A 26,589-nucleotide genomic window follows, 5' to 3' on the forward strand; every position below is an offset into this window, starting at 1 on the left:
TCACACAGTGCAGCAACTATAGAAGTATCACGTTACAATATCTACAAGATATTCTCCACTATCTTGCGAGGCCGGATAGCCCCATAGACCCAGGACATAATTTGCCTATACCAAAGAGGCTTCACTCCAACCAAATCAGCAACAGATCAGATTTTCTCTGTGCAGCAAGCGATGGAAAAACTGTTGGAATATGGCCATCAGTTTCACCGTATATGCATCGAGTTTAAAGCCACCTATGATAGCATGGCCAGGGTAAAAATGTACACGGCCATGACGGTCTACGACGAGGAGATGCCCTATCATGCGTCCTCTTTAACCTGGCCTTCGAGAAAGTGATCCGTGATGCTAATGTAAATGCAAGAGGTACGATCCTCTTTAAGTCCGCCCAACTACTGGCCTATGGTGACGATATCAACATCAAGGGAAGAACGACCCAAGACATATAAGCTGCCTTCATCCAGATCGAGCAGGCAGCTAATGGGGCGAGATCTTGGGCTACACATCAATGAAGGTGAGACAAAGTATATGGTGGTAACGTCAGCACCGAAAACCAGCCAACCAACAACATCAAACCGCACTGGTCAAACGGGAAGAATAAAGATAGGAGAATACAACCTTGAGACCGTTGATAATTTCTCTATCTAGGGTCAAAAATCACAACCGATAACGCTACAATGATGAGATCCGCGAACGGTTGTTGTCAGCCAACAGAGCCTATTTCAGCTTACAAAACTGTTCCGCCCGAAACGTCTTACCATAGAGTCAAAGCTCTTACTGTACAAGACTATGATCTTGCCAGTCCTCATGTATTTCTCGGAGACTTGGGTTCTTAGCAGGAAGAATCACGGACTCTTGGCCGCGTTCGAGAGAAGAATCCTCCGAAGAATTTTTGGCCCACTACATGAGGATGGACGATTTCGTAGCCTACATAAGGACGAAATCTATGAGCGATGCCATGACCGTGGATAGAATCCAACTCAATAAATTACGGTAGGCGGACCACTTAATTGGCATAGATGAAGAAGATTCAGCCCCGAAAGTCTATAAGGGCAATATCGATGGTAGAAAAAGAAGACGAGGCAGACCCTGCCTAAGATGGAGCGATGGCGTAGGTCAGGATGCCAGATAGCTTTAAGGGATATGGAATTGGTGAACGTCGGCACAAAACCGGGATGTCTGGAGTTCCTTATTAAGGCCGGCCTATACCGGATACTGGTTGTTGCGCCGTCGATGATGATAAAATTGATGACCCCGAGATAAGCATCAGTTTCCCGCATGCCAGCGATTGAGAGACGAGAGCTGACCAGGCAGACCATGCAGTTCATGCAGCTGCATTTTGAGTCCCAGTCATCAGACAGAAGCTAAGTGCGAATTCGCAGTTGTTCCCGACCCGCAGATGACAGGAGCCAAGTGTGATCGCTCCGTAGTTCCTGATTTGCAGACACACAGCTGAAACGTGATGTCCATCCTCAAGTTAGTCTACAAAGAAAAGCGGACGACCTCCAATATGATCATTAATACTTCCGCGAAGTAACTCGACAATCAGAGTGAAAGTTAGTAAATAGGAAGTGCAAGAAAATCAACCTTGCAATGCGATTGCGCTGGTCTTGCTCCGCGTCATCGCGCGTTGGACTAATTGGTTTTGTTCTGTAGCGTGTGGTTTATGTGTACGGCAGCCGCTGTGAGCCATTGGAAATTTTGATAATTTTCTTCTTTCTTCTTCGTCTTCTTCGTCTTTAACTTAACTTCAGCGTGTTGTTCGGCCGCATATTGACCCAACCCCAGTTTATGCAAGCTCAGAATCGATCCCTATCAGCGTACGGGTTTACCCAAAAGCTCTATCAACCTTAGAGAACGCAAGATTTTCAGCCTATCAGCCATCAAAAACGTAGACAGTGCTTCCGTGTTCGGGTGATAACCAGCATTCCCTGGGAAAATCGTTTAAACTCGGAATTTCGGGAGAATATTAAACAATTCAAAATCGCGACAGATTTTATATTTACTTTTATTCTTATTATTCAATTAGTTAAATTTTTATTCTTTTCGTAAAAGTAAAAACGTTAAGCTATAGGAGACGGAAGAAAGTTTTTTTTTTTTTAGAAAAATCAGAGACAAAGTTGGGCAGGCTGTCGTTTCGCACGTGCTTGTCGTTTGCATTGGGGTTCATGGGGTTCCGCTCTGGAGGTGAGTTTCGCTTCGGTCGTGATTAAGTTTTTGCATTTTTCGCTTGACTCTTCGTATAGTATTGCAGATGTCATTTGATAACACGCACCCCCGTGGCCGCAGTCGTATGACTGCCATAGTTTTGGCGATGTAACACGGAAGCTTGGTTCCGAGCGGGCATCATTGCTGATGCCACGCGAGGTTCTAGAGGAGTGTTCCTACTCGAAATTAAAGGGCACCCTCAACAAGCGACTGTTAGTTAGGCGTCAGCAAAGGTGGCGTGTATTTGGATGACGTTTTGGTCCTGTCCGGATAGCTGAGTGGTTAGAGCACAAGGCTGTCGTACGGAAGGTCACGTTTCAAATCTGACTGGTGGCAGTGGAATTTGTATCGTGGTTTGACGTCGGATACCAGTCGATTCAGCTGTGAATGAGTACCTGAGTCAAATCAGGGTAATAATCTCGGGCGAGCGTAATGCTGACCACATTGTCTCCTACAGTCTACTGTAGTGTACCGTTACGGTCTTGAATGAATTGCTCTAATACACTACAAGGCCCTGATCCAACATGGATTGTTGCGCCAACGATTACTATTACTATTTGGTCGAACATCTCGAATGCATTTTTCAACGTCTCATTGAGGCCGGTCTTGTGCTTAACGTTGAAAATTGCAAATTCCTTTAACAGCAGGTGAAGTTTTTAGGCCATATGATTTCTCTCGAGGGAATCCCACCGGATCCAGATAATGTTCAGGCCACAGACTTTAAACAACCTAAAATGGTCAAGGATCTGCGAAGGTTTTTGGGCATGTTAAACTTCTATTGTCGTTTCTTGCCTAAAGCCGCTCAACATCAAGTGATCCTTAATGCCTACTTATCGGGACCCAAGACTGAGGACTCACGCGTAATTGGGTGGTCTACAGAGGCCGTCCATGTATTTGAGCAAGCCAAACGACAGCTGGCGCACGCAACACTCCTGGCATTCCGTCAGTTAGATGCACCCCTAGCCGTTTTCATCGATGTATCAGACATCGCTCTAGGTGCTACCCTTCACAAAAAGGTGAGCCAGATCTGGCAGCCGTTGAGCTTCTTTTCTAAGAAACCGAATGCAGCTCAACAGAACTACAGCACCTACAATCGTGTGCTATTAGCCGCGTATATGGCACTAAAATACTTCAGATACTCCCTAGAAGGCAGGCCGTTCACAGTATTCACGGAACACGAGCCTATATCTTCACTTTTAAGCAGATACCCGACAAAGCGTCCCCCCTACTAAGGCACTTAAACTTCATAAGCCAGTTTGCTTTGGATATCCAACACGTGTCCGGTAAAGACAATGTAGTTGCAGACGCTTTGCCAGAGGTTAAAATTTGTCGGTAATCGCCGAGGCACAGAAGGATGACACAGTGCTCCAGAGTCTCAGGGACAACTCCAAATACAAATTTCGAGAGTTTGCCCTCTTCGGCTCAACATCCCAAATATACTTTGCGAGACCGATGAAAATGGACCTAGGCCATATATTCCGGCCGCTTTTCGCAAGAAAGTATTCCAAGCAGTACACAATCTTGTGCATACGGGCGTTCGGACAACGAATCGGCTGGTCACAAGTAAATATTTCTCGCCCTCAATGAATAAGGATATTAACTCCTGGGCCAAACAGTGCGTCACTTGCCAGAGTGTAAAGTCACCAAGTACGTACAGAAAGAGGTAGGCTCATTTCCCCGGTTTATAAAGCGTTTTCACACGATCTACACGATCCACATTATTGGCCCCTTGCGAGATTCGCATGGCTTCAAGTATTGCCCCCCAATTATAGATAGCAATACCCCTGGCGACATTTCCGGACAATCGTGCGCCGAGGCCCTTTGTCGGGAATGGATCCCACGCTGTGGAGTTTTAGCCGAAGTCATTATTGACCAGGGAATGCAGTTCGAGTCTGCCCTGTTCTCGGACTTAGGCAAGTCTAGGAGTCTTCAAACCCCATCGGACGACTGCGTACTACCCACAGTCCAATGGGATGCTGGAACGGTGGCCTTCAGAGTCCTCTGAAGGCCGCAAGTTTTGACGTGGGGAGTTTGCCGCCAACTCAGACGAGTTAGTATACGGAGAGGCTGCCCAGCGACCCTGTGTTCGATACCACATCAGCCCTTTCCACCACTGGGTTTTTGCGTTTGCGCCGGGACACCGTGGCCAGTTCCTTTTTATCGGAATTTGCTTGAATACGTTTTCTACTGATATTCGGACCCCACATTGGGCGCCATTTGTACCGAATGTTAATCATTAGCTTAAGGGAAGTCTGTTGAGCACCCTAATTAATGCAAATCATAATAATATTCTTTGGGTGGAGCTTTTCCCAATCTCTGTCCACTCGGGTCTAATTGCCCTTTTCAATATTCTTCGAATTTATTTTAAATAATTTTGAAGTTACGACGCTTCTCTAGTCAGTATGTGAAATGTTGGTATTTTTATTTTTTTTTTATTATTGTCAGCTCAAAAATTGTAATAATTATGTCATAAATATAAACGTGAGCATTATAGACATTTGTCGTGCACTTGACCTTGCTGCCGTCAGTTTCATCAGTACAACTTTTTTCATTAGTGAGCGTTTCAAATTAATAGTGGGCACACAACTTTAGGCGGGCTGTGCCAAGGTCGTTTGAAATATAATACACAATAATTGTTATCAGCGCCGCACTGTTTTGCATATGACCAGAACTGTCTCCAATTGAATGTAAACAGAGGTGTATGCCAGGGAATTCAGCTCTTCCATTGCAAGAAACAGTACGGTAGCGCCTCGTAATAAGAATCGGCTTCTTCCAGCACATTGCATACACTCGTGATTGGTGTTGCAATTCTTTAGGCACTGTACGTATGTATATATATCTCGGGTACAAGTTCTGCTGGGTTTTTCACTGTCGGTTAGTGATAAAGTCCGACTTGAAGAAGTAAACTCGAATACTCGGAGTCATAACAATGAGAGACTGCACGGCATGCCTTATTTCGTCTCCGACAAGATCGCGTAGCCACCATAGATAGATATGCCTCCAAGTGGTTAAGATACGGAGAATTGTGATTCAAGATACGATCCATTAAGTCTAATGTTGCTTTAGTTCCACCTTTTTTTCCAGTGGGGCCTCTGTCGACACTTATTGAGTGCTGGCTCACTAAGCTATGGAGTGTGCTATCCACCTATTTGTCGTGGTCGTTTAGTCAGTTGCTTACGAAAGTACTGAATTGTACAAAATCTTATTATGTTTTACTGGTTTCGGGTAAAAAGTCGAGGTGCATACACGTTGTGATACCGTCCAAAGTGATTTCTGCAATTACGACAAGTTTTATCAGAAGAGCGCCGCCAATGGGCTCTAGTGTTTCGCGAATTGATTCAATTTATTTGAATGAGTTGCTCTAATTAATTGAACGTTATCTCGAGTAACTGATTCGAGTCAGTGCCATGTCGCGTTTCATGTGAATATAGCCCTCAAACGGCCAATCTTAGATGCAAGACGTGCCTCCGTGCCAGTTGCTAGATGATATCACATTTCTGCAAGTTAATCAATTGCTATTGAAAGTAGTGAGTGCGTCCAGCAGCGACCAGCAATGTCACAAACATACCTAAATAATGGGTTCGTTTTGGTACTTAATTGTTGATTTTATGTCTCACGCATGAGTATGTGTAGAATAAAATATTCGTATTTACATTCCAAATTATAATGCCACAGCCGAGTCAGCTTTATTCGTGCATTCTAAAAATCCAAGCCTCAATGAAATATGGAGGTTACTCGGGCGAAAAGTGCTTAAGTGCGGTTTTATGTGGGTTCCACGCAGAATCTAAGTGGCATTTGTGTGCAAATATGTGAGATAATCTCCTTGAATTCGATAAAAAGTTAGTTGAAAGATATTTGAGTGGGAATCTTCTTAGCATTTTGTTTTATAAATTTTCTACTTGACCGTCAACCATGGGCAATAAAATCGGAAAATCTTCCGGCAAAAAGCTTCAAAAACGGAGAACACAGAGTAAGTTTTTTAAGACCATCTAACATCGTCATCACCTGTAAATGGAAATGGAATGTTTGTGATGTAAACATTCTTCTCAGATTAAAACACGAAAAAACAATTATCTTTTGGACATTGCGTATTTTATATTATCTTGTTTGCATTGGTTAGGAGTTCCAGATAGGGTTTCATTTTGTTCATTCTAAAGATACTTACTGTTGTTCATTAATAAATTTAAGGACGGGTGGTTTGCCCAAATTGTCGAGAACAGTTAAGTGGAACCCTTTTTAAAAATTATAACTTAGCCCACAAGGCCTTTTTTAAAAAATCATACTACAGTATTGGCAGTGCGCTTATACATATATAGATGACGTTGCCGACCAGGCCTTCTACTTTAACAGACTTTACACTTCTCCTAGTCATGATAACACCGTTGGAAATGCTAATGCCTTCTTTTCTGTGCACCTAAGGCGAAGTACCAAGATACGAATTATGCAATGTTGTAGAATAATTTTGAAAAGCAAGCAGATACGTATTTCCGCTGCTTCCCCCTAAATTACCTCATCAAATATCCGTTCATAAATACATACTCTAAAGGAAACGTTAGCTCTATTTAATGTCACTTGATCTAATCATGAATTTGCTAGAAATTTTGTATCTTTCTAGTTTTATTAGAGCATTTTCTGGTGGATATACTCTGTTTTTGGGCTAACACTAAGAGGCGAAGAAAGCTAATGTGACAATGAAGCGTCTTAGTTGAAACAAGTCATTATCATCAACTGTACAAGAATCAGTGTCCGGTCTGGGTCTTTCTTAATAAGGACATTTGAACATCGTGGTTTGAACTAAGGCGGGGTCTGCCACGTCTTCCTTTTCTACCATTATAGGCTTTGTAGTATCCGCAGTTTGCCGCATACGCATCATCTCCTTCGCTTTGTCCTGCGATTTTCGTTTTTCCATCCTATTTAGAATCCTTTAGCACATTCATTACCTTTCTTTCAAATTTCTACTTCATATCCCGACATTCAATCCCTTCAAATACCCTTAAATTATTCTCCATATTAATTAGTAAATGATCATTTCTCTCACTCTCTCAATTACCACAAAACTAGGGTTCCTTCAACCCTAAATCCATTTAAATATGTTCAATGCTAATATTTGAAAGTTCAAAAATAATCATTAACCCTTTCTTTTGTTGTTGTTATCTTCATACATTTCATGGCTGCGAGTTTATGTATGCAAGTATTGCTGCAAACCCAGCCGATATTGTGGCGATTTTTGGTTTGAATGTATGCAAGGCCGGTTCGATTGACAAGTGACGTTGAGGTGTGGGTTTTTGGTTATTGGTTCGAGGTGGCGGAGGTACAGAGGTGAAATAAATTCAATAACAAAACTAATTTTGTGAAAGGGAATTAGGGAAAGGAAAAACCAAGGGAAAAATTACAAGTTAACAAATGTTTGGTTGGTACAATCGTGCAACGACAAAGTTTTTTTGGAGAGCTTTACGATGGTATATCTGATTTATCTATCTACATAAGCTATTAGCCAAAAGAATATCGGTACAGATGTTTCGTCCATTCTCCCCTATCTTTAAGCCGCTGTTGATGGTGAACGGCCTCGAGAAGGATCTTGTTGACTTTATTTACCCTCATGGATTGGTTAGTACCAGCCTAGCTAACTTTATTATGATACAAAATCTCCCTTGGTCGGGTAAAGTTTTGCTCTGACTATGCTTGATCTTGCAGAAAAGCTGATGAACTGCTTGATATCATTGGGGGCATTCAGTTTAATCATTGGATTCCAACTCCATCAGCTCCAGGCGAGTTGCACGCACTGCTTCTTCCATGTTTGGTTTGGTAGCATTGTCCGTCACCTTTAATTGGCGGGACATTCGGTATACGGTTTGTTGAGCAATTTATAAAAATACTTAATTCGCTGCGTTGATATCCCTATATGGGGGAATTCTGATTTCTCGCAGTATATCGGCAAAGTGAGCATCAATTTATATATGGTTTCATAATGCTGACCTTTTGGTAAAATTTCCGTGGCTGGCTCGGTTATTTACTACATTTCTCGAGTTCGCGAACTCGTCAATTATCTTTTCTTTGAAATCGCTTGGTACTGTTTTAGTGTTTGCTGTTAGCTGAGTGCCAGGTGGCCTTACTCGAGTCGCGAGCGCCATAACAACGAGGTATAGATCTGAGTTGGAATTGGCCCCTCTATATATTCTGGTATTTCTTTGTGATAAAACACTTTATTTTTCTTTTAATGTAATTTAAACTCGATTCTCTCTGCCACAACACTCCATCCTCAGCTGAAACCAAAGAGGGTTTCCAGCGAGGAACCAGACGCGCAGCTCCCTCAACTCGGCTGCTGCAAATCAAACCGGTAATTAATGCTACAAAGTTCCGACCTGATATCGAAAACACGGTCGCTAGGGAGTCTCACGTTCTGCCAGTGTACAAGTTACGTGGAACTTGCAGCAAATTCTTCGCGATTGGTTGTTCGGAGGTCAAAAAGAACGAGTGGCGGCACCAAGAAGGGTGATCTTGGGCCATTATGGTGGCGTTCACTGTCGTGTGTCACGTCTCGAGCATTGGACTGCGAGTGGTAAGCGGTTGGCTGAGCAGTTTACCCAACTCTGTGAAAAAGGAGGACTCTGCATTCCCTTGTTGGTGATTATAACTGCCGGTACACCAAAGCGTGGAATCTAATCTCGACAGGGGGTCTTGCACTAGATTGTGCAGTAATGTCTTTCAGAGTTGTTACCTCAGGCCACCGCGTGAACCTATCGATGATAGTGAGGTAATCGCTGAAACCGTGCGAGTATCGCAAAGGGCCAATGATGTCGGGATTGATTGTGTGGAAACGCTTGGTGGACCGAGGGAATACTCCAACCTCTTTCCTCACATGCTTTGTAGTTTTCCTCTTCTGTATGTCGTCCTTCTACGCCTCGGCGATTACCGGAAAAGCAACGGTGGCGGGGATCTTGATCTCTACAATACGTGACAAACCGTCGAGATGGACTGGCTAATAAAGCTTAAGTTCCGAAGTTGGTGAGGGGACGCTTTGTGGGACAATTTTGGGGATTGACGAAGAGAAACCATTTGCTTACGTCGTCAACGGTGGCCTTACTAAATTTCCTATCGACACCAGTAATTGTTGCCGATGAGGTGGGGCTGCGGTTGCACCTGTTGCCGTGAATGATGCTGTGGCGGCTGTTCAGATGAAGGCTGTTGTGAATGTTGTACCTGCGATTGGTTGCTGGGCGATTGGCTTGCGCAGACTGTGATTTTATTGATAGCAATGGTGACGTACTTGCATAGTTGGGTGGAATCTTAACAGTGTTGGTATTGGTTTAACTAAATGTTTTTCAATTGACTTGGTCTTCCACGATGGAGGTCCTGAGTGATGGAATTACGATCTGTCATCCCCCAAAGAACCAAACAATATGTAAAGAAACAGGATGAACAACCTCGGAAGGGAATGGTTGCACGGAAACGATTGCGCAAACGAATGAATTACTTCGCTTTTGGATCCTGGAATGTTAGATCACCAACACACTAACAAATCTGGTGCTGTAAAAAATCTACTTCAAGAGAACAGCAAGTACAAAGTCAGGGTCCTAACAGTCCAGAAAATAAATTGGAATGGTTGCGAAATAACCGACATGCTTCCCACATAAGCGAATTCACAAAAGGATATGGGGGTCCCCAAATGGCCTTACTTTGAACCAGATAGACCTCGTTCTCATCGTGAAAAGATGGTCATGCTTGACGTGAAATCGTATCGAGGAGCAAATTGCGACTCCGACCTCTATATGGTAAAAGCGTCTCATGCCGAATTTCAAAGATCCGCGGAATAAAAAACGACCCATTTCGAAAAATTGAGGTGGGAAAACTGATGTCGGGAGAATACAAACTGGAAGAACATGAGATCCTATTCTCCAGAATTTCACGGGGAAACCTATAGATGACAGCAGGTATGACTTAAAACGCTCGATGAAAACAACAGCTGAAGAAATGGTGAAGTTTGATTCCCTTTTTCGGAGAAGTGATTGGTTCGAAGAAGAGAATTCAACATCGATGCCCATCAAATAGCAGACATATACTAGTATTGACCAGAATGTACTGTACAAAGCAAGGCTGGACTTGGGAACTCCAGCGAAACTGGTAAGCCTTACAAGAATGACAATGTTCCACACAAGAGCGCAGGTCAGAATCAATAATAGTCTGTCACTGGAGCAGGTTATACGAAATTTGCCTGTGGACACAAAAGACACACTACCTTGTAAGTTCTGGCAAATTCGCAAAGGAGAGTTTTATAGACCTCGATAAAACGACAAACGGAGTTAGTTCACGAATTAATCAAAACAAGACAAAAATTATGATACAAACGAGAAAAATGACGAAGACCTTACGAAATGGAACAACTTACGAGTACAACTTAGAAAATGTACATAACTTTTCTTAGGTGTATAACTGACAAAAGATGAAAATGAAGTACATAAAAAAACACTAAGTTCGGTTTGCCTACAGAGCCATCTACCCGGTCCTGCCGATTTTAAAAGCCTGCTGCATACACAGTGAAGCTAAGCTACAAGTATACAAAACGATAGTAAGACCTGTGCTATGCTACGCATGTTAAACTTCCTTACATAAAGATCCGAAAAGCTGGTCAATACTTTCGAGAGGAAGCTCTTCGGGACCCTCCCTAATAGAAGCTAAACGTACTTGTTAACGTCTAATATTCTAAGAACTTCAAGTCTCGAGAGACTGCGCTTTCCTTTGTTTCCAAGAATCTTGTTCAGCTCGACTTGTCCGTTGTTGGGCTATTTGCCGAACGGATTTGCTTGAAAGCTGAAGACTCGGGAATGTCTATGATTGGAAAGCATTCTGATCCATGCTTCATGAGGGGTCTGTCTTTTAAGCTTACAACCACAGTTCAGTTCCTGATGTAGTTTTCGGTTGCAAACGCTTTCGTTCAGAAGGGCAGAGGTGAGTTCGACTGCACGAGCATGCATCAAACTGCTTCCATTAGAGTCCGGTTCTTCCATTCAGTGACGTTCTTTGGCTGCGGAATATATGACCAGGCGTTTTCGTATTTTCTGATTTTACTTAGGAAATTCAGGGAGTCATTAGTTCGGCATCCAGTTAATTGTGGAACGGGCCAGTTAGGAAACAACTTAACTCGACTGTTTGTGATCCATAGAGCCCTCAATCTTGAGCTAGTACACAATTTGCCAAATAATCGGACTTGAGATTTCGTTCTGGATAAAAACAATTCATCAGGCGCTGCCCCTCCTCTTCCCTGGGAGCAGCATGACCGAAACTGCTACAAGGTAGTATTTGCTCCCTTGTATTAATCTCCTAACGGCTTAATGAAATTACTCTTTTCAAAGGGCTTATAAAAGTCGGGTCTACAATTGAGTCGGATTCTCTTTCCGATAGGTGTTTACATCACCTCTGTTGGTAAGGCTATATCTAATTGGGCGAATGCTTCTAATAAACGCCGCCCCCTTGCGTTAGTCTCTTTGCTGCTTCACTCGATGGCCCTTGCATTAAAATCCTTTGGACCTCGTCCTCTTGTGTCGAGAACAAGATCGTCTAACAGGTCTTTAAATTCCGACAGTCTGATCCTCAGCGGAGTCTAGCAGCTGCATACGAGTATACCGTTTATTTTTGCCCACACAAAAGCGCTAGCCGCCTAACCCATGCTATATTCTATGGCTCGACGATCGTACGCCAATATCGGCGCTCTAGCAGTCGAGTTTGTAACCTATACACTACCGTCAAGGTGTCTGTGCGATTCACTTATGATGGCAATCTTCATCACGGATTCGTAAGTGGTCTGTGCAAGAAAATCTTGTGCGACCCTGCAATGATTGAGGTTTATTTCTATTAACCTAATTTTCTACATTGCAGTTAACGCCTTCCTAAATTTTTCACTTTCGGAAATATTCGAACTATCCCGTTCCTTCTTTCGTCCGCATAAAATGCATTTGGGATCCTTATTGTACTCCTTGGGAATATGTCCTTTCTACTCACACTTTCGACATCGATCGACAGATCTATAACGCTAGTGCATACCATCGCGAAGTGTCCAAAAATCAGGCAAATGGAGTACCTATTTTGGAGAGATCTGCTCCCTTAGACGGTAAACAACCAATTCAATCCGACCCTTCTCCAAGGTGTTGACCTTGGAGCTTCTGCGCTGCCTGCGCGGCTTGTCTCCGAGTGAGTTTATAATTTGGTCGCGAGAGTCGTCGTTGGATTTTTTCAGCTCAAACATGAGATCTCCTTTCTGGCTCCTCCGGATTTTGTTAACATTTCCACCTAGGCCTCTTACGTTGGGGTTAGCTTTTACCTTTTTTAGTATCTTCGTATTCGATGGACCTCCTTTGCCGGTGATTACAAATGCCTCTGGGCAAATTCGCATCTTTGGTCTCTTCTTCTTTTTTCGTTCACCATTTTTATATTCCTCGGGTTTCGCGTTGCTAGCCGGCATTCTGTACTTTTAGTTCCATTTGTTGGGCTGATCAAAACATATTTTTGTTTTTTTGGCACCTGTTAATTACATAAAGCTTCACGTCTTTATCTCGCAGTCTTTTGCTTGTTTGGAGGTCGCTGTTGGCGGCACAGCGTTTTTCGTCACTGTTGGGAAAACGGTTTTCGTGTTTCCTTAAGGTCTTCTTTCTTCTTCCTGCGACCTATGATAAAGCACCCTGACGACTCTTACCATGTTCTTAATGGCTTGGCGCACATTGTGCTCGTCCTTGATGAATTCGGATAGCTCAACTATTCTTGCTCCAAGCTGTATGAAAGATATTTCTTCCGGGTCAGGGCTTTGTTGTCGGTAAGTCTTAGCCGAATTACTTCTTTGACCGACTCCTTCACTTTTTTCATTTGCTGACTTCCCATAAGCTTTCTCTTGTACCATTTTTGGGGATCGCAAAATTGATGGGCTTCTTCTGAATGGATCTATTTTCTGGTCCTGGAGAAGCTCTTTGCTAGATACGGTGGGTGTCGAAATAATCTTTTTTGACCAGCTCCTTTCAGTCCATCATTCTGTGCCATCCTAATTGATGTTTTTGCGTATTGCGGTTTCGATCTCCTGTACTATAACTTTACTCCTTCTCAATTCGTCCATTTTGGTTTTATTTTTTTATTAGTAATTACTAAATTGGAAATCAGGTTTAGTTTTCAAGAGTATTACGAAACGGGAGATTGAGCAGGGCCACTTTCACTTTCACACATTCTCAGAAGCTACTCACCAGAAATATGTGAAGAAAATTATGATGTGCTTTCCGGGCTCGATCAACCTCACCCATATGGATTAGGTTACCGGCCAACCTTAACCTGTTAAACCGAATTTTATTCCCAACAAAACGTGACGGTCATGGTATCACTGGGTAATGTGCTGTCCAAGATCCCGCTTCACCTGCTCGATCTGTATGAAGGTAGACTGGAAAGTTTGGTGGAAATTCTACTTTTATTAACAAAGTTGCAGTAGGTCAAAATTGCCCCTTCTGCGTTAAATTGATACTCGCTAAAAGATTAAATGTCAGTACCACAGCGAATTGAATTGAATTCGGTGCGTTCAAGGTATATACACTACGGGCTTTGTATAAATTAAAGTATCGTGTACCCGAATATTATTACATGAAAGATCAATAAAACCTTTCATATCTGAAGCGCCGACCTTCCGGTTTCCAGACTTGTTACATGAGCTGTTGGGCTTTCTTCTAAGATATCGTCATGGTATCCTATGGGATCAGGATTGCTCCAAGTGTAATCGTTGCTTGCATTCTTGCATGCATGCAGACCACAAAAGCCAAGCTTCCATAGTTTACGGAAAAGTAAGCAGAGGCTAACACCATTTAACATTCAACTTATTTAGAAATTCATTGCATTGGGAGTTTCCCCTGTTAGAAATCGTTCAATCTTTCGTCATACCATCTTTCCATGAATTCATATTGTGACATTAAAGATCAATAATAATGCATACACGTAATTGCTTATTTCCTAGTAATTCATTGCGAAAACAATAAGAATATTAAGAACACTTGTTGGAGTAACCTCGCGACATTGAAAAAGGAAATAAGTGAGCATAATTAATAAACGAGTTGAATGCATTTCCAATTGTATATTGTTGTATCTCACATAAATTCTTATCACTGTTCTTTTTCTGAACACAAGGTCTGCCTGAAGAAATAATATTGAACTATACAAAATGATAAGTTCTAGAATGGCTGAAAATGAGAAATATCTGGTTTTCGTATCATAACTTCAATTATGTAACATAAATCTTAAGGGGGTGTGTCGGATCCGCGGAATCGAATTTTTTTTGGCATCAGTTGTATCTAGATATAGTGTAGAATATATGGGAAAAGTGATTTTTTGGTATTCAGAGTTGTTCGGAAATTATAGTGTTAAACACGTGATAAGTCACATGCCAGATTTATGTCGATCGCCGTAATAAAGCCCGTATTTATCGGTCCGAATGACGTTCGAATGACTTCGCTAAAAGGACAAGAATTGAAGCCAAGGTTGTACATGTGTTTCTTGCAGAAACCTAAAGTTTATGGACTAGGTATAGCAGAATAATGGTTACTTAAGGTATTATGGTCAAAAGTCGCATTATACTTTTTAAATGCGTTTTTCTCGAAACAGCGTATTGAAAATCGGCTGCCATCATAGCCTAAAATCTATCTAACGAAATTCTTTGAAATTTTCAGGACTTATTCCGAACATATTTCTATGGTCCGCAAACTAGGATGATTGTGATTCATTCAGTAGTTTTTTTATTCATTGAAGAAGCCGTGAAAAAATACCAAAATTCCCAAGAAAGAGTTTAACACGGCACCAAAAATTTAGTTTTTAATATTTTTGTAATAGTTCTAGTTTGCGGACTGTAGTTAAGTCTGTATGTTAAAATGCCGTTCACTGTTTTTCTTTAAGATGATCACAGCGCCCTCTAGCGTAGCAGCAGAAAAATACCTTTTTTTGAAGATGGGTGTATAAATTGCTCTCTATTTCAATAATGAACTATGCGATCGGGCTGGAAAAATTACTATGCACGCTCAAGATATGGTGAACAATTCGTGTTTATATCTTTATCCAGTTCTTCACAAAAAAATTCTACAAAAAGCCAAAAAAACGGCCTTCTCACGGGATGACCCCCTTAATGTGAGAATTCAACGATTTATAAGTAATCAAATTTCGATTCACTTATAATTTCTACAAACCGAGGAGAAGGCGTACATAATTTATGCCAATTATTTTTATCTGTCTGTCTTCAGACACTGGTCCACATTTACCAGGGTGTTGGATATTTGATTAAAGTCATTAAAATTATCACTTTTTGTGTAATGAGACCTGAGCTACTCTCCCTGTGCCACTATTTCTATGTTTCCGATCGTCCTGATTTCAAGCATATCCCTCTCCCCTCACATTGATTCTGCAACCCTGTATTCTAACTTAACTTGGTTGCCAATGTTGATAGAGTTTTCTCAATCCTTTCTCAGCTTTCTTGGTGCTTATCCTTGCTCGTTACCACATGTCCAACATATCTGGATCATTGAAAATGGTTTAAATGAATGACTATGGCCACACTGTCATCGTGGTTCTATCATATTCTGCATTCCATACCGTTTCATGGATTAAAAATTTATTGTTTAAAGATGTGTCATGCCTTTTGGTAAGGCTGTGCAGCAGTTCAGCTTTTACTACCTTGAGAGAAATGAAGGTTTTGTTCATCCTACAGGATTATACTTCGCCGCATTGCTTAAGGAGTGGGGAGGACCAAAAATAGGTGGAATATCAACTGTAAGAGTTCGTAACTGTTAACGTCTTCGAGTCTATCGGAGTAGGAGTCTGCGTAGTTAATGTTTTTTCTTGCCTGGATCACCTCCGGTTCTATATAGGCATAACAATTCTCCTCTCGCCTCTGATAGATTCTGAGCTACTAATTAGTTAAGTCGAATAGGGGAGTATGGCTTAGCTTAGCATTATGTTGCTTGTTATTCCGATTTTAAATATGGAAATTATAAGAAATTTGCATATAATGAAAATACACTCATCCATTAACAAGCTTCTTCTTCTTTTGTGAGTTTAGTGGTTTCTTAATAAGTTGCTGGGAAATACATGCAAAGATAATTATCTTTGCGCACTATGTGCATTCTTATTCATTGCGGTTACTTACTTTGCAGAATGAATGACGATTTATGATGTCATCATTCAAACAATTAAAACCCAACCGCAGGTATGACGAATGATTAAGATATTTCTAACACTAAAAGCAGAAAAAGCATACAAAGTAGATTTGCACAGTGAACGTGTAAGTTCATAGTGCACATCGGCCATTTAATGGGAATGCAATTATATCGGGCATAACTGTCTTCATTAATTATATGGTTACTCTCTAACACTCCAAGGTGGTGCATAACGTGTCAACTACTAAATGTAGTAATGTTCTTCAGCATTGATGAGCGTATATAACACGTATATTCCTCTATGCCCGTAACATAGGTCTGAGATCACTCCAATGTCGATCCTGTCTAGCAATAGAACCAGCCAGCTTCTTTAAATATGTGATCTACTTACTGTCACTTCAACCTTTTAACTCACGAGGAAGCGTGTTTCTGGCCCGTACGCTAAAATTGTACTTTGTTCGCGATTTTGTGAAGCCAGCGCATTTCTCTCGCTTGTCACTTTTTCCAAATCCAATTGTTTTAACAATCTTCATATTTTTTTTGAGGATTGTAGGGTCTTAAGTTTACATCCACTTGGTGTCGGACCGGACCAAATGAGGAACAACTTACTCCCTTTGTTCTATGAACCCCTCGTTTAGGATTTAGCACCCAAACTTTAAAAATATTAGGCGAAGACGGTTTTCCTTTTCTTTCCAGGGCAGAGGCAAATCGTCAGACGCTGCCTTACCTCTTCCCTGGGAGCAACGTGACCGAAGCGACTCGCAGATGTTAAGTGCTCCTTTATCAAATTCGCAGTGCATGATATGACTGCGAATTTTATTGAGCGTAAATCCGTCCATGGGATTCACTTTCACGCAACTGGCCATACGCTCCGTTAAATTTTCTAAACTTTTAAAATTGCACTTTGGATATTCTGTACTCACTTGAATCGCCTCATATCATTCCTATCGGTCGTTCCGGGCTAGTTCCTAGTGGGCTTGTAATGCCGAATACTACCCTATGTATCATACCCTTACTGTTGTTGGCTTAATTTAAGATGATATTTACTAGCTAAAACTGTTAATGAATATAACGTCATACCTTCTTTTCAAATTTTTGTTTTTTTGTGGTGATAATACGTCAGGAAGGCAAGTCTGGATTGTTGCACTTGTGTCGTCCGTGCAGCTCTGGCATTGATTGTCGGCTTGGGCCTTTCATTTCACCGCATTAGACAGACATTAAAGAGCATAAATGAGTGTAAATGAGCGGCAATCAACATTCAGCCCCCCCCCCCCCCAAATTTGCTCATCAACATCTAGAGCCTTTATCAAATCGGATCCAGAAGGAATTGAAAGAAATGCGAGGAAAACCGCGATTGGGAATTTTTTTCTCTGGAGAGTTCGAAAAGTAGTAAAACTGAGAAATGTAGTAATAAGTTAATTGTTAATCAATAACTTAACATCTGGGATAAAACTTAAGGATCCGGATGATTTTTGAAATCTCATGAAATACAGCAGCCCCCCTTCCCCCCCTAAATGATTGCCTCTTCTATTTTCGAAGTGATGATATGCTTTCCTATTATGATACGAGCAGTGCTTCCCCTACGCTGCTTTGTGATCAGCACCACTTCTATTTTGTCGCCCGCGAGTACAAGTCCTATACACTTCAACCACTTTTTTATAGCAGTAGTTCTTCAAAGATCTCCTTATAAGGTTTCAACTGGCCGAGTTGAATGCATTTTGCACTTCAAGGGTAGTTATTGCGGAATACTCGGTAGCGCCGCCCTTTCCATGCGTCGCATTTTCAACTATGCCAGCGAAAAGTTTGATGGCGTCAACAAGGTTGATTTAGCCGAATTGTCGGTCTAATAAGCCTCCCAGACTCTCTATAGCCGGAAACAATCTGTTAAAGATTGTCGACTGTCCAGTGTCCAATAGACATGTAGGCCTGCAGAAAGATGTTTCACCAGGAGGCTTACCAGGTTTAGGAACAACACTAGCTTTTTTTCGTGTCTATGCCTCTTATTGGGGTATTATAGCCACACCTAACGTCACTGAAGACTGTTACCGCTCGTGCTCCCCTGAGAAAACAATCCCTTAACAATTTTCAGTAGGAGATGGGGATACGAAATTTGCGGACTACCTGACCTTTGAATCACCCTATTACAATCGTGTAGGTGCTTCCCTGTAGGTCTGCCTCTGCACGGAGTTGTTCGAAGCATTTCCTCTTGTTTCGCTGTATAGCTAACTTCAGTTTTCTTCGAGATTCCCTGTAGACGCGCTATTTTACCTACTGGTTGATCCTCCACATTCCTCTCTGAGTTCATTTGTCCTGATAACTCGCCGACCGAAGATCAGACAGTTCAATATTCCACCAGTAGTTGGACCTTTTACTGCAGAAAGTGTAACGAAGCAGCATCGATAAGCATGGCATCACGATACACTCCGTGATATGGAACGCTCTCTCCGAGGGTGAGGCTGATACAATGCCCTGGTCCAACCACATATCCATGAATGTTTGCTCGTCGATTGTTTCGCAGACCAACCGGACGTTCTTCTCATTCTTGGACAAGTAGGTCTCCAACCACTTGATTATGATTTTCAGGTCAAGGTATTAGTGGCCGCTCCGAGGAGCTCAATTAGCGCTTTGGTGCGCTGTTTTTCAGGTCAAAGATGATTGTCTAGTGATCACTGTGGGTGTAATGTTTACCGACGTCCCAGGACTTATTGCGAGCTAGTGAAGGACTAGCAAAAGTCAGCCTCCAGGACCAATCTGTCCAACATGTCCTCGAAATCAGCCGATGTGAGGCTTGTAGGAACATTGCGCAATAGAGATATATGTTGTCTATTTTGGCCCATACAAACACATTTATTGACGGTGTCACATATTTCCGTACAGCTTAGTTACCACATGTCCCCAGTAGGATCGGCTATCAAGTTTTGACCGACCCTACAGTAATTAAGGTTGATTTAGATTAACGTGATTTTTCCACTGCATTTATCGCCTTTTTGAACTCAGGACACTTGATGCTTCCGGCAATATGTCCGCTGTCTAGACCCTGCTTTTCTTTGCACAACATACACGTGTTAAATTCTTTGGTAATGTAACGCGTTTCCCCTCATCGTCTGTATCGGTCGGACCGTGCTTGTGAATGTTCTCGCTAGATGTTCGTACAAGAGACACTTGAAACATCCCTTCAAAGTGATTTACTCTCTAAGGCAACAGACTACCATTCAATATGACCTCGACATCGTGTGGGCGGCCACTGCTGGTAGCTAGATGGTCGCCATCTGTGCGAATCCATACACTTTTTGAGGCTTACAATGGATGCCTTCTGCAAGTTGTGCTACGTGTGCTGAGACAGCGCATTGCACCTCATCTAGGTCCTTGCAATTTACAGAAATTATATGCGGTTGTGTGTGCACGGTAAAACTTTCCCCAAGTAAATTTTTGACTTGACTCGGAAGTCTGCGGCTTTTCTCTCTTCGGACCTTTTCAGCTCCGGCATGAGATCCCCCTTTTGGTTCCACCGGATCCTGCTTACATTTCTACTCAAGTCTCTACTGCACTTGCTTTAAATGATTACGGTCTCCGACGGTTTCTCGTTCTCCCCTTCTGCTTTTTGGCTTTTATGCCCCAACCTTAGTACAACCGTTGCGTACCTTTTGAAGGAACTTCAGCTCCTTTGGTGGCGCTAGAGTCTTAGGCACTATTTTCCCATCTACCGAGGTTTTAGGTCCATTCGTCACGTCGGACGATACGCCTTTTTGTTTTTTGGGAACCTGCTGCCTTGCCAGATGTTAGTCTTCCTTTTCACGAACCCTCTATTTTCTCTGCCCATCTACGAGTATACAGTTGGGTGTCACCTGCGTTGACTACGTTATCGTCAAAAGAGTAATTTTAAGGCTCTCCTTCGATTATTTCACATCTCACCATATGCTTGATTTGAAAGATTTGAACATTCTACTTAGTGCATTTAGAAAAATGGAAGAATTTTAGCTGACTTTTCAATGGTATCGTTGTGGAGACTTTGAACTCTTTCCTGTGATAAGCATTCAAGTTTAAACTCTTCAATGTAGGTTAGGCTATTTTTTAGGACATCCAAATGATAAATATCACCAAATTTAGCTCACCAAAACGAAGTACACATCTTTTTGTATAATTTTCGAAATGTTAGAATTTTTTAGTGAATGGTCTTGTGCCTCCCCACCTTCAGCAAACTTGTAAAACCAACATTCTACATTCAATACAGTTCGTGAGAATAGACCCGTCTGGCTTTACCCTTGCATTTTGTGGTACTTTATGTTTCAGATAAACTCACCTACAAAATCTTGAAAGTTGATTGCAATGTAGGTTCCAATTGATTGCTAGTGGATCTGGCGTAGAATATAAATAAACATGCGCATATATACAAGGTGACCCCAAAGCAAATAAGATTTGTTAAACTAACAAATAATTCGGGAAATAAGATTGGCAAATTTTCAGATGGAAAAATAAATTTTTAGATAGAAAAGCCAAATAGATTCACCAAAATAGATCTTCAGAATAGCAGATACTTTTTTGGTCAATGAAATTTGGGTCAGTCTTTGAATTTTAAAACACCTACCAAGCGTACTTAAAAATGTTGAGAGCAAATACCGGTTTTTCGATTGAAGTGATATCATGCAAATTTTTGACGATTTTGTGAACCGTTCATTGAAACTTCGTTGATTCGTTACTTTCTATTTAATAGTAAAGATACTCGTATATCACATCATCATGCAGGCTCTTATGTACAGAAATACATGTAAAATAATATCCCAGCTATGCACGTGCATTTGCATATTAAATATATAGTCAGTTGGTTCTTCCGTATTTCTACCATTAGTTTAAATTTACACTTAAAGGTCATATTTGTGCCTAAGATACAAAACTGGTAGTGTACTACTAATAAGAAGTTTATATAAGGCGCTCGCGCTGCTTGGCTTGGCCTACATATATGGTTACTTCATAAACTCTGAAGAAGTGAGATATGCTATGAATTTACGGAACTTAGTAAATATTCCGTGTTCCGTATTTACTGTATCAGCGGAATAAGGCCTATATTTGGCAATGACGTGCTGAGCAAATATTTTTGTTTGTAAATGACTTGTAATCACAAGAGTGGGTTGCTCTGAAAATTTGTATGAAACGGAATATATTTTTACCAGGATAACGAGGAATATAAGATTTTATTAAAGTAATATAATATTTTTGCAATTATTTTTAACCTACATAAACGCAATCGTGTGTAGTGTTGAATGAATTAATTAGTATTGGAAGCTGTATGTAATCCTCATTGATTGGCTTTTCTACAATATAGCATTTAATTGCTTTTACTTATCTTTACTTTATCTCAAATTTCCAATTCCTTCACTCCGCACCTGAATCTTTAACGAAGTTAATATTTGCCATATTTTTTTAATCAAACCTGATGGAATTTCAGTATATTGCCTCACCAAACCCTTTAGATGGCCAGTGGATACATTGGATTTTCGCGTTGATGATTACGATATCAGAAGTCATCTATATGTGAGTGTGATTGTTTCCAACTCAACAGAGTATGAAGAGATATTATACATACGCGACCATTTCGCTAAGGAAGTGAACACTGGAAAAACGAACAATATTTAAAATCCAATATTAAACCAATAGTGAGTCTCTAATAAGACCAATATAAAGTAAATTAAATTAAAATTCGATTATTTTCTCCTTTAACTTAATTAACTTAAGAGAATCTTATCAGGATCAACTCTTTCTTTTCTGAAGGCAGAGCATTGCCATTGTCCCACTTTTTAAGGGTTTATGCAGAAGAAAACTCAAATTTCATTATAGATCTCTATCCCGTGGGGATGGTGCTCCGAGCTCGAATAACAACGCCACCCAGAATCCCCTCTGACAATCACGTGAGAGTTAACATCCATCACCCATCTACAATATAGCCCTCCGCAACACATATAGCAAAGGAAAGGTGCCGCAATAACTGCAGTCAACACAGATCCTGGAGATGAAGCATCAACAAATGATCTTCACAATCACCTGAAGATCATTATCATAAACATAGCACAAACATACCTGGCCCCAGCCGCAAAAAGAATCGGAACAACTGGTTTGACGATGAATGTAAGCTTGCAATGGAACGGAAGAATGCTGTATACCGAGTAATGTTGCATTCTCAAAGAACGTGGGCGTGCGCAGAGACTTGTCACGAACTCCACCGAGCGGAGAAGCGACTTCACAGGCGGAAAAAGGAAGCCTGGGAGAACCAACAAGACTGTGAACTCGGAAAGTACAGGGAGCAACCGCACCAGGCACCGAAGTTTTACCAACGAGTCAGCAGGATGAAGCCTTATACACCTCGATCCTCATCCTGCCGAGACAAAGAGGGAAATCTGATTTCCGACAGACTGGGGATTTTGGTGCGATGGGTTGAGTACTTTATTGAAGAACTGAACAACCAGAACATCGGCGAGTTAAAGGTCCCACCAACTGAAGACGGCGGACAAATACTGCCACCACCAAGTTTAGAAGAAACAGCCCGAGCAATTCATCGGCTTAAAAACCATAAGTCGCCAGGAGCCGATGGAATTACAGCCGAATTGGTTAAATATGGAGGCGACCAATTACACCAAGTGGCTCATCAAATTGTGCTCAAGGTGTGACAGTGAATTAATACCTGAGGACTGACAAAGAGGCATTATTTGTCTCATACAAAAAAAGGGAATATCACGCAGTGCAGCAATTATAGGGCTATCACGTTGCTGAGTAACATCTATAACATATTCTCCGCTATCTTGCTGGGCCGGCTAGCCCCATACGCCCAGAACATCATTGGTCCATACCAAAGAAGCTTCACTCCAGACAAATCAGCAACAGATCAGAATATGGACATCAGTTGCACCATCTTTTCATTGACTTTAAAGGCGCCTATGATATCATAGCCAAGGTAATCCGTGATGCTAAGGTAAATGCGCGAGGTACGATCCTCTTTAAGTTCATCCAACTACTGACCTATGCTGACGATATCGACATCATGGGAAGAACGATCCGAGGCATTTAAACTGCCTTCATCCTGATAGAGCAGGCGGCGATTGAGGCCAGATCTTGGGCTGCACATCAATGAAGGCATGGAAAAATATATGGTGGTAACGTCAGCACCAAAAATCAACCAACCAACAACATCAAAGCTCACTGGTCAAATGGGAAGAATGAAGATAGAAGACTAGAAGTTTGAGACTTGATTCATAATTTCTCCTATTTGGGGTCGAAAATCACAACCGACGATAAAATCCGGGCGCGGTTGTTGGTAGCGAACAGAGCCTATTTCAGCTTACAAAAACTGTTTGGCTCGAAACGTCAAAGCTCTTACTGTACAAGACAATTACCTTGCCACTCTTCATGTATTCCTCGGAGACTTGGGTTCTTAGCAAGAAAAATTGCGAACTCTTGGCCGCGTTCGAATTGGTGGACCTCAGCGCAAAACCCGGATGTCTGGAGTTCCTTATTAAAGCAACGTATACCCGTTGTTATGCCGTTGCTGATGATGTTGATGATTCAAATTTCATTGTCTGCTAGTCCATCTGTGACATGCATTTTCCTCTGGAGTGATTATGAGATATATTGATACGAAATTTGGCGTAAAGTTTGCAACTGTGAATCCCCACGCTTACAGTGAGTAACATTGTTGTCGTACGTAGAGTGTAATGGGGGATTCCCATACATGCAAAAGAGGAGTATATACTTTTTTATTGGATATGGTCATGTGGGTATTTAATGACCCTTGATTTCCGGAGTTGGTATTAGTTTTGACACCAGCCTTAAAGGGAAGGGGAAGTTTCGGGGCTTAGAAACTGCGCAACCAAAAGTGGGTGGCTAGCTCTTGAAATACTTTCTTACCGATATCTACTCAAATAAAATTAATAATAATATATTACTATGTTTGTGGAAATTAGTGATCATGAATTTTTAATTTTCAGCAAAATAAATGTCTATGTCTATAATTTAATCGACATGTTCTATGGGGATTTACAGTTTTGAGTGAAATTAACTTTCCATTACCATTTGGTATTGACATTAGTACGAGATAAAAGTTGAGAAGTAAAGTGTGCGCTATTTGGAAAGGCATAGTTTAGTTTAGTTTTAGCTCCGAGCTTTCAGGCCTGCGCCATGCTCATTTTACTATTCCTGTAAGTCGCCTATTCAATGGCTTCCCGCCTGTTCGTAGGGTTTTTTTGCGAATCTGGGAACATTCTCCAGAGGCACAGAGTACGCAGATGTATTTTGGGTTTGAGATCTGAGGAGGTCGGGCAGTTGCATATGAAGTGTAGGGCGTCTCTTCATTCTCTTCAGATTGACTGCATATAGCCAAAACCACCACCCATTTTTTTCCATGTGGCAGTATAAGATCCAGTGTTCCATTGAAGGCATTGCTGCCAATTCTTAAGGAACAACAAAAATGCCGCTTTAACGAGTTTCTTCACTCGTATTTTCGCCTGCGGACAAGAGTCCAAGGTTCTCCACTCGGCTGCGTGAATCGTAGTAATTTCACATTTCAGAATAGACTTGACAATGACTGGCCGAATGCCAAAAGCTGGTTCTGGCCCTACCATTGTAGATCCAGACCTTGGCGAGTCAGTGTGTCAGCCTCCTCATTATCTCCGATGCTTGGCACCTACATCAGGAATATTATTTTTCATTCGGCCAGGTTTCAGCAGTAACTGGTGGTAACTTCACTTGGCTTGATATGCTGTTACTGTTTAGAACTGATAACGCTGCTTGACTGTCCGAGCAGATTCGAATCCAACCTCGCCATTTTTATTGCAAGTAATGAAATGACATATATCTCCGCCTGGTCGAACCAGTTGCATAATTGAATTACCCAAGAACACCCTTGCGACCGATCCGTATTCCTTGACTGACCTGCTGGTGAAAATTATTAAACCTGTAATCCCGAAAGATTCGTGGCCATTTAGCGATCATTCTGCTCTTTGGGTGATATGTTGTCAAAGGTGAATCTGGGGACCATATGATCGGTCAGCATCAGACCTATCGGATGTTTATCAAGGAAATTCCAGATGGACGCATGATTGTATGATTGGCTGCCTTTTCATGCGCCATTGGTATCGAGTCAATATGCTACTTAGCTTACAGTAGCTTTGTACTGATGAAGGGGTAAGTTGCTCCCGAAATATGTATCTACATTGGAAAATAAAAATTGTAGTTTGGAGGAAGCTACTGGTCGATCAATTTTAGGCTAAAGTACAAATAGCAGATGATATCTAATCTCTCACACACTGCACGGTTACTCTTGGAGAAACACCGTGAGAAGCATCACTTTCTTTACATTGCATTTCTCGATCTTCAAAAGGCGTTTGACCGTGTGCTAGACGAACTCATCTGGTACCTTCCGTTGCAAAACTACTAGAAGAACTCGTGCGTTGGGTTACATTTCTATCATAATCCGAAAAGTAAAATTCGAAGTGTGCGATTCGTCAGCGTTCATCAAGGAATTGCCTTCTCACCATTCCTCTTTGTTCTTGTTATGGAGACTGTCATACGGGACACCCTATCACCATTCCTCTTTGTTATTGTTATGGATACTGTCATACGGGACATCCCAAGTCCAGTGCCCTATACACTGCTTTATGAAGACAATGTTTTCACAGCGTCTCATGGCAATATGATCTCGCGCAACTTATCCAAAAATAGAATAGTCACCTCAGGCAAGACAATCTTGGATTGAATCTCAATAAAACAGAATTTTTGACCACCGCATTGCCTGTATTGTTTCGGCCTGTCATCCGCACTGGAACATGGCTTCGCAATTTGGCCGAAGCTAAGGTATCTAAAGCACTGTTTCAACTCCACTGCTCATTAAGACGACACATAATACAGCCTATTCTTACTCTCCCAGTTGGCAACAGTCTGAGTGCTGTTTCCACTTGTAGACTGATGATGGCGGTTTGTGTCTTAGCGTAGCCTTTCTGTAGCGCTTTTACTGTTGATTCCTGAATTAAAATTAGGTCAAATTTCGTTTCTAAGAGCTCGCGAGCTCCCTTCTCTGTTCTGACTTCATCTGTATCCCTGCAGACTAAGAAGACTTCCTGGCTGCTAGCTCTGATTTCGACTTCTTGTCCTAAGGACTTTTCGACTTTATTCATGAATTTGTTCGCCGTTGTATCTACATATTTCTTGAGCTCCAACATAAAGTCTTTCTCTGAGACTG

General features: G+C 41.6%; 1 protein-coding gene across 3 annotated transcripts in view; it reads left to right on the forward strand.

Moving 5' to 3' along the window:
* LOC119651346 (breast cancer anti-estrogen resistance protein 3 homolog) overlaps positions 1-26,589 on the forward strand; it is a 121,761-nt gene that overhangs the window by 53,554 nt on the left and 41,618 nt on the right. The window contains exon 1 of one of the 3 annotated variants that reach the window (XM_038054903.1): positions 5,097-6,175. The exons of 1 other annotated variant lie outside the window; for it this stretch is intronic. In XM_038054903.1, the coding sequence (XP_037910831.1) occupies positions 6,118-6,175 (58 nt within the window). In that variant the 5' untranslated portion in view covers positions 5,097-6,117. Of the gene's footprint in view, positions 1-5,096; positions 6,176-26,589 lie in introns of those variants that run through there. One more of the 3 variants, XM_038054904.1, reaches the window with a different exon arrangement.

The sequence above is a fragment of the Hermetia illucens genome, chromosome 3 (genome assembly GCF_905115235.1).
Source record: "Hermetia illucens chromosome 3, iHerIll2.2.curated.20191125, whole genome shotgun sequence".
NCBI classification, from domain to species: Eukaryota; Metazoa; Arthropoda; class Insecta; order Diptera; family Stratiomyidae; genus Hermetia; species Hermetia illucens.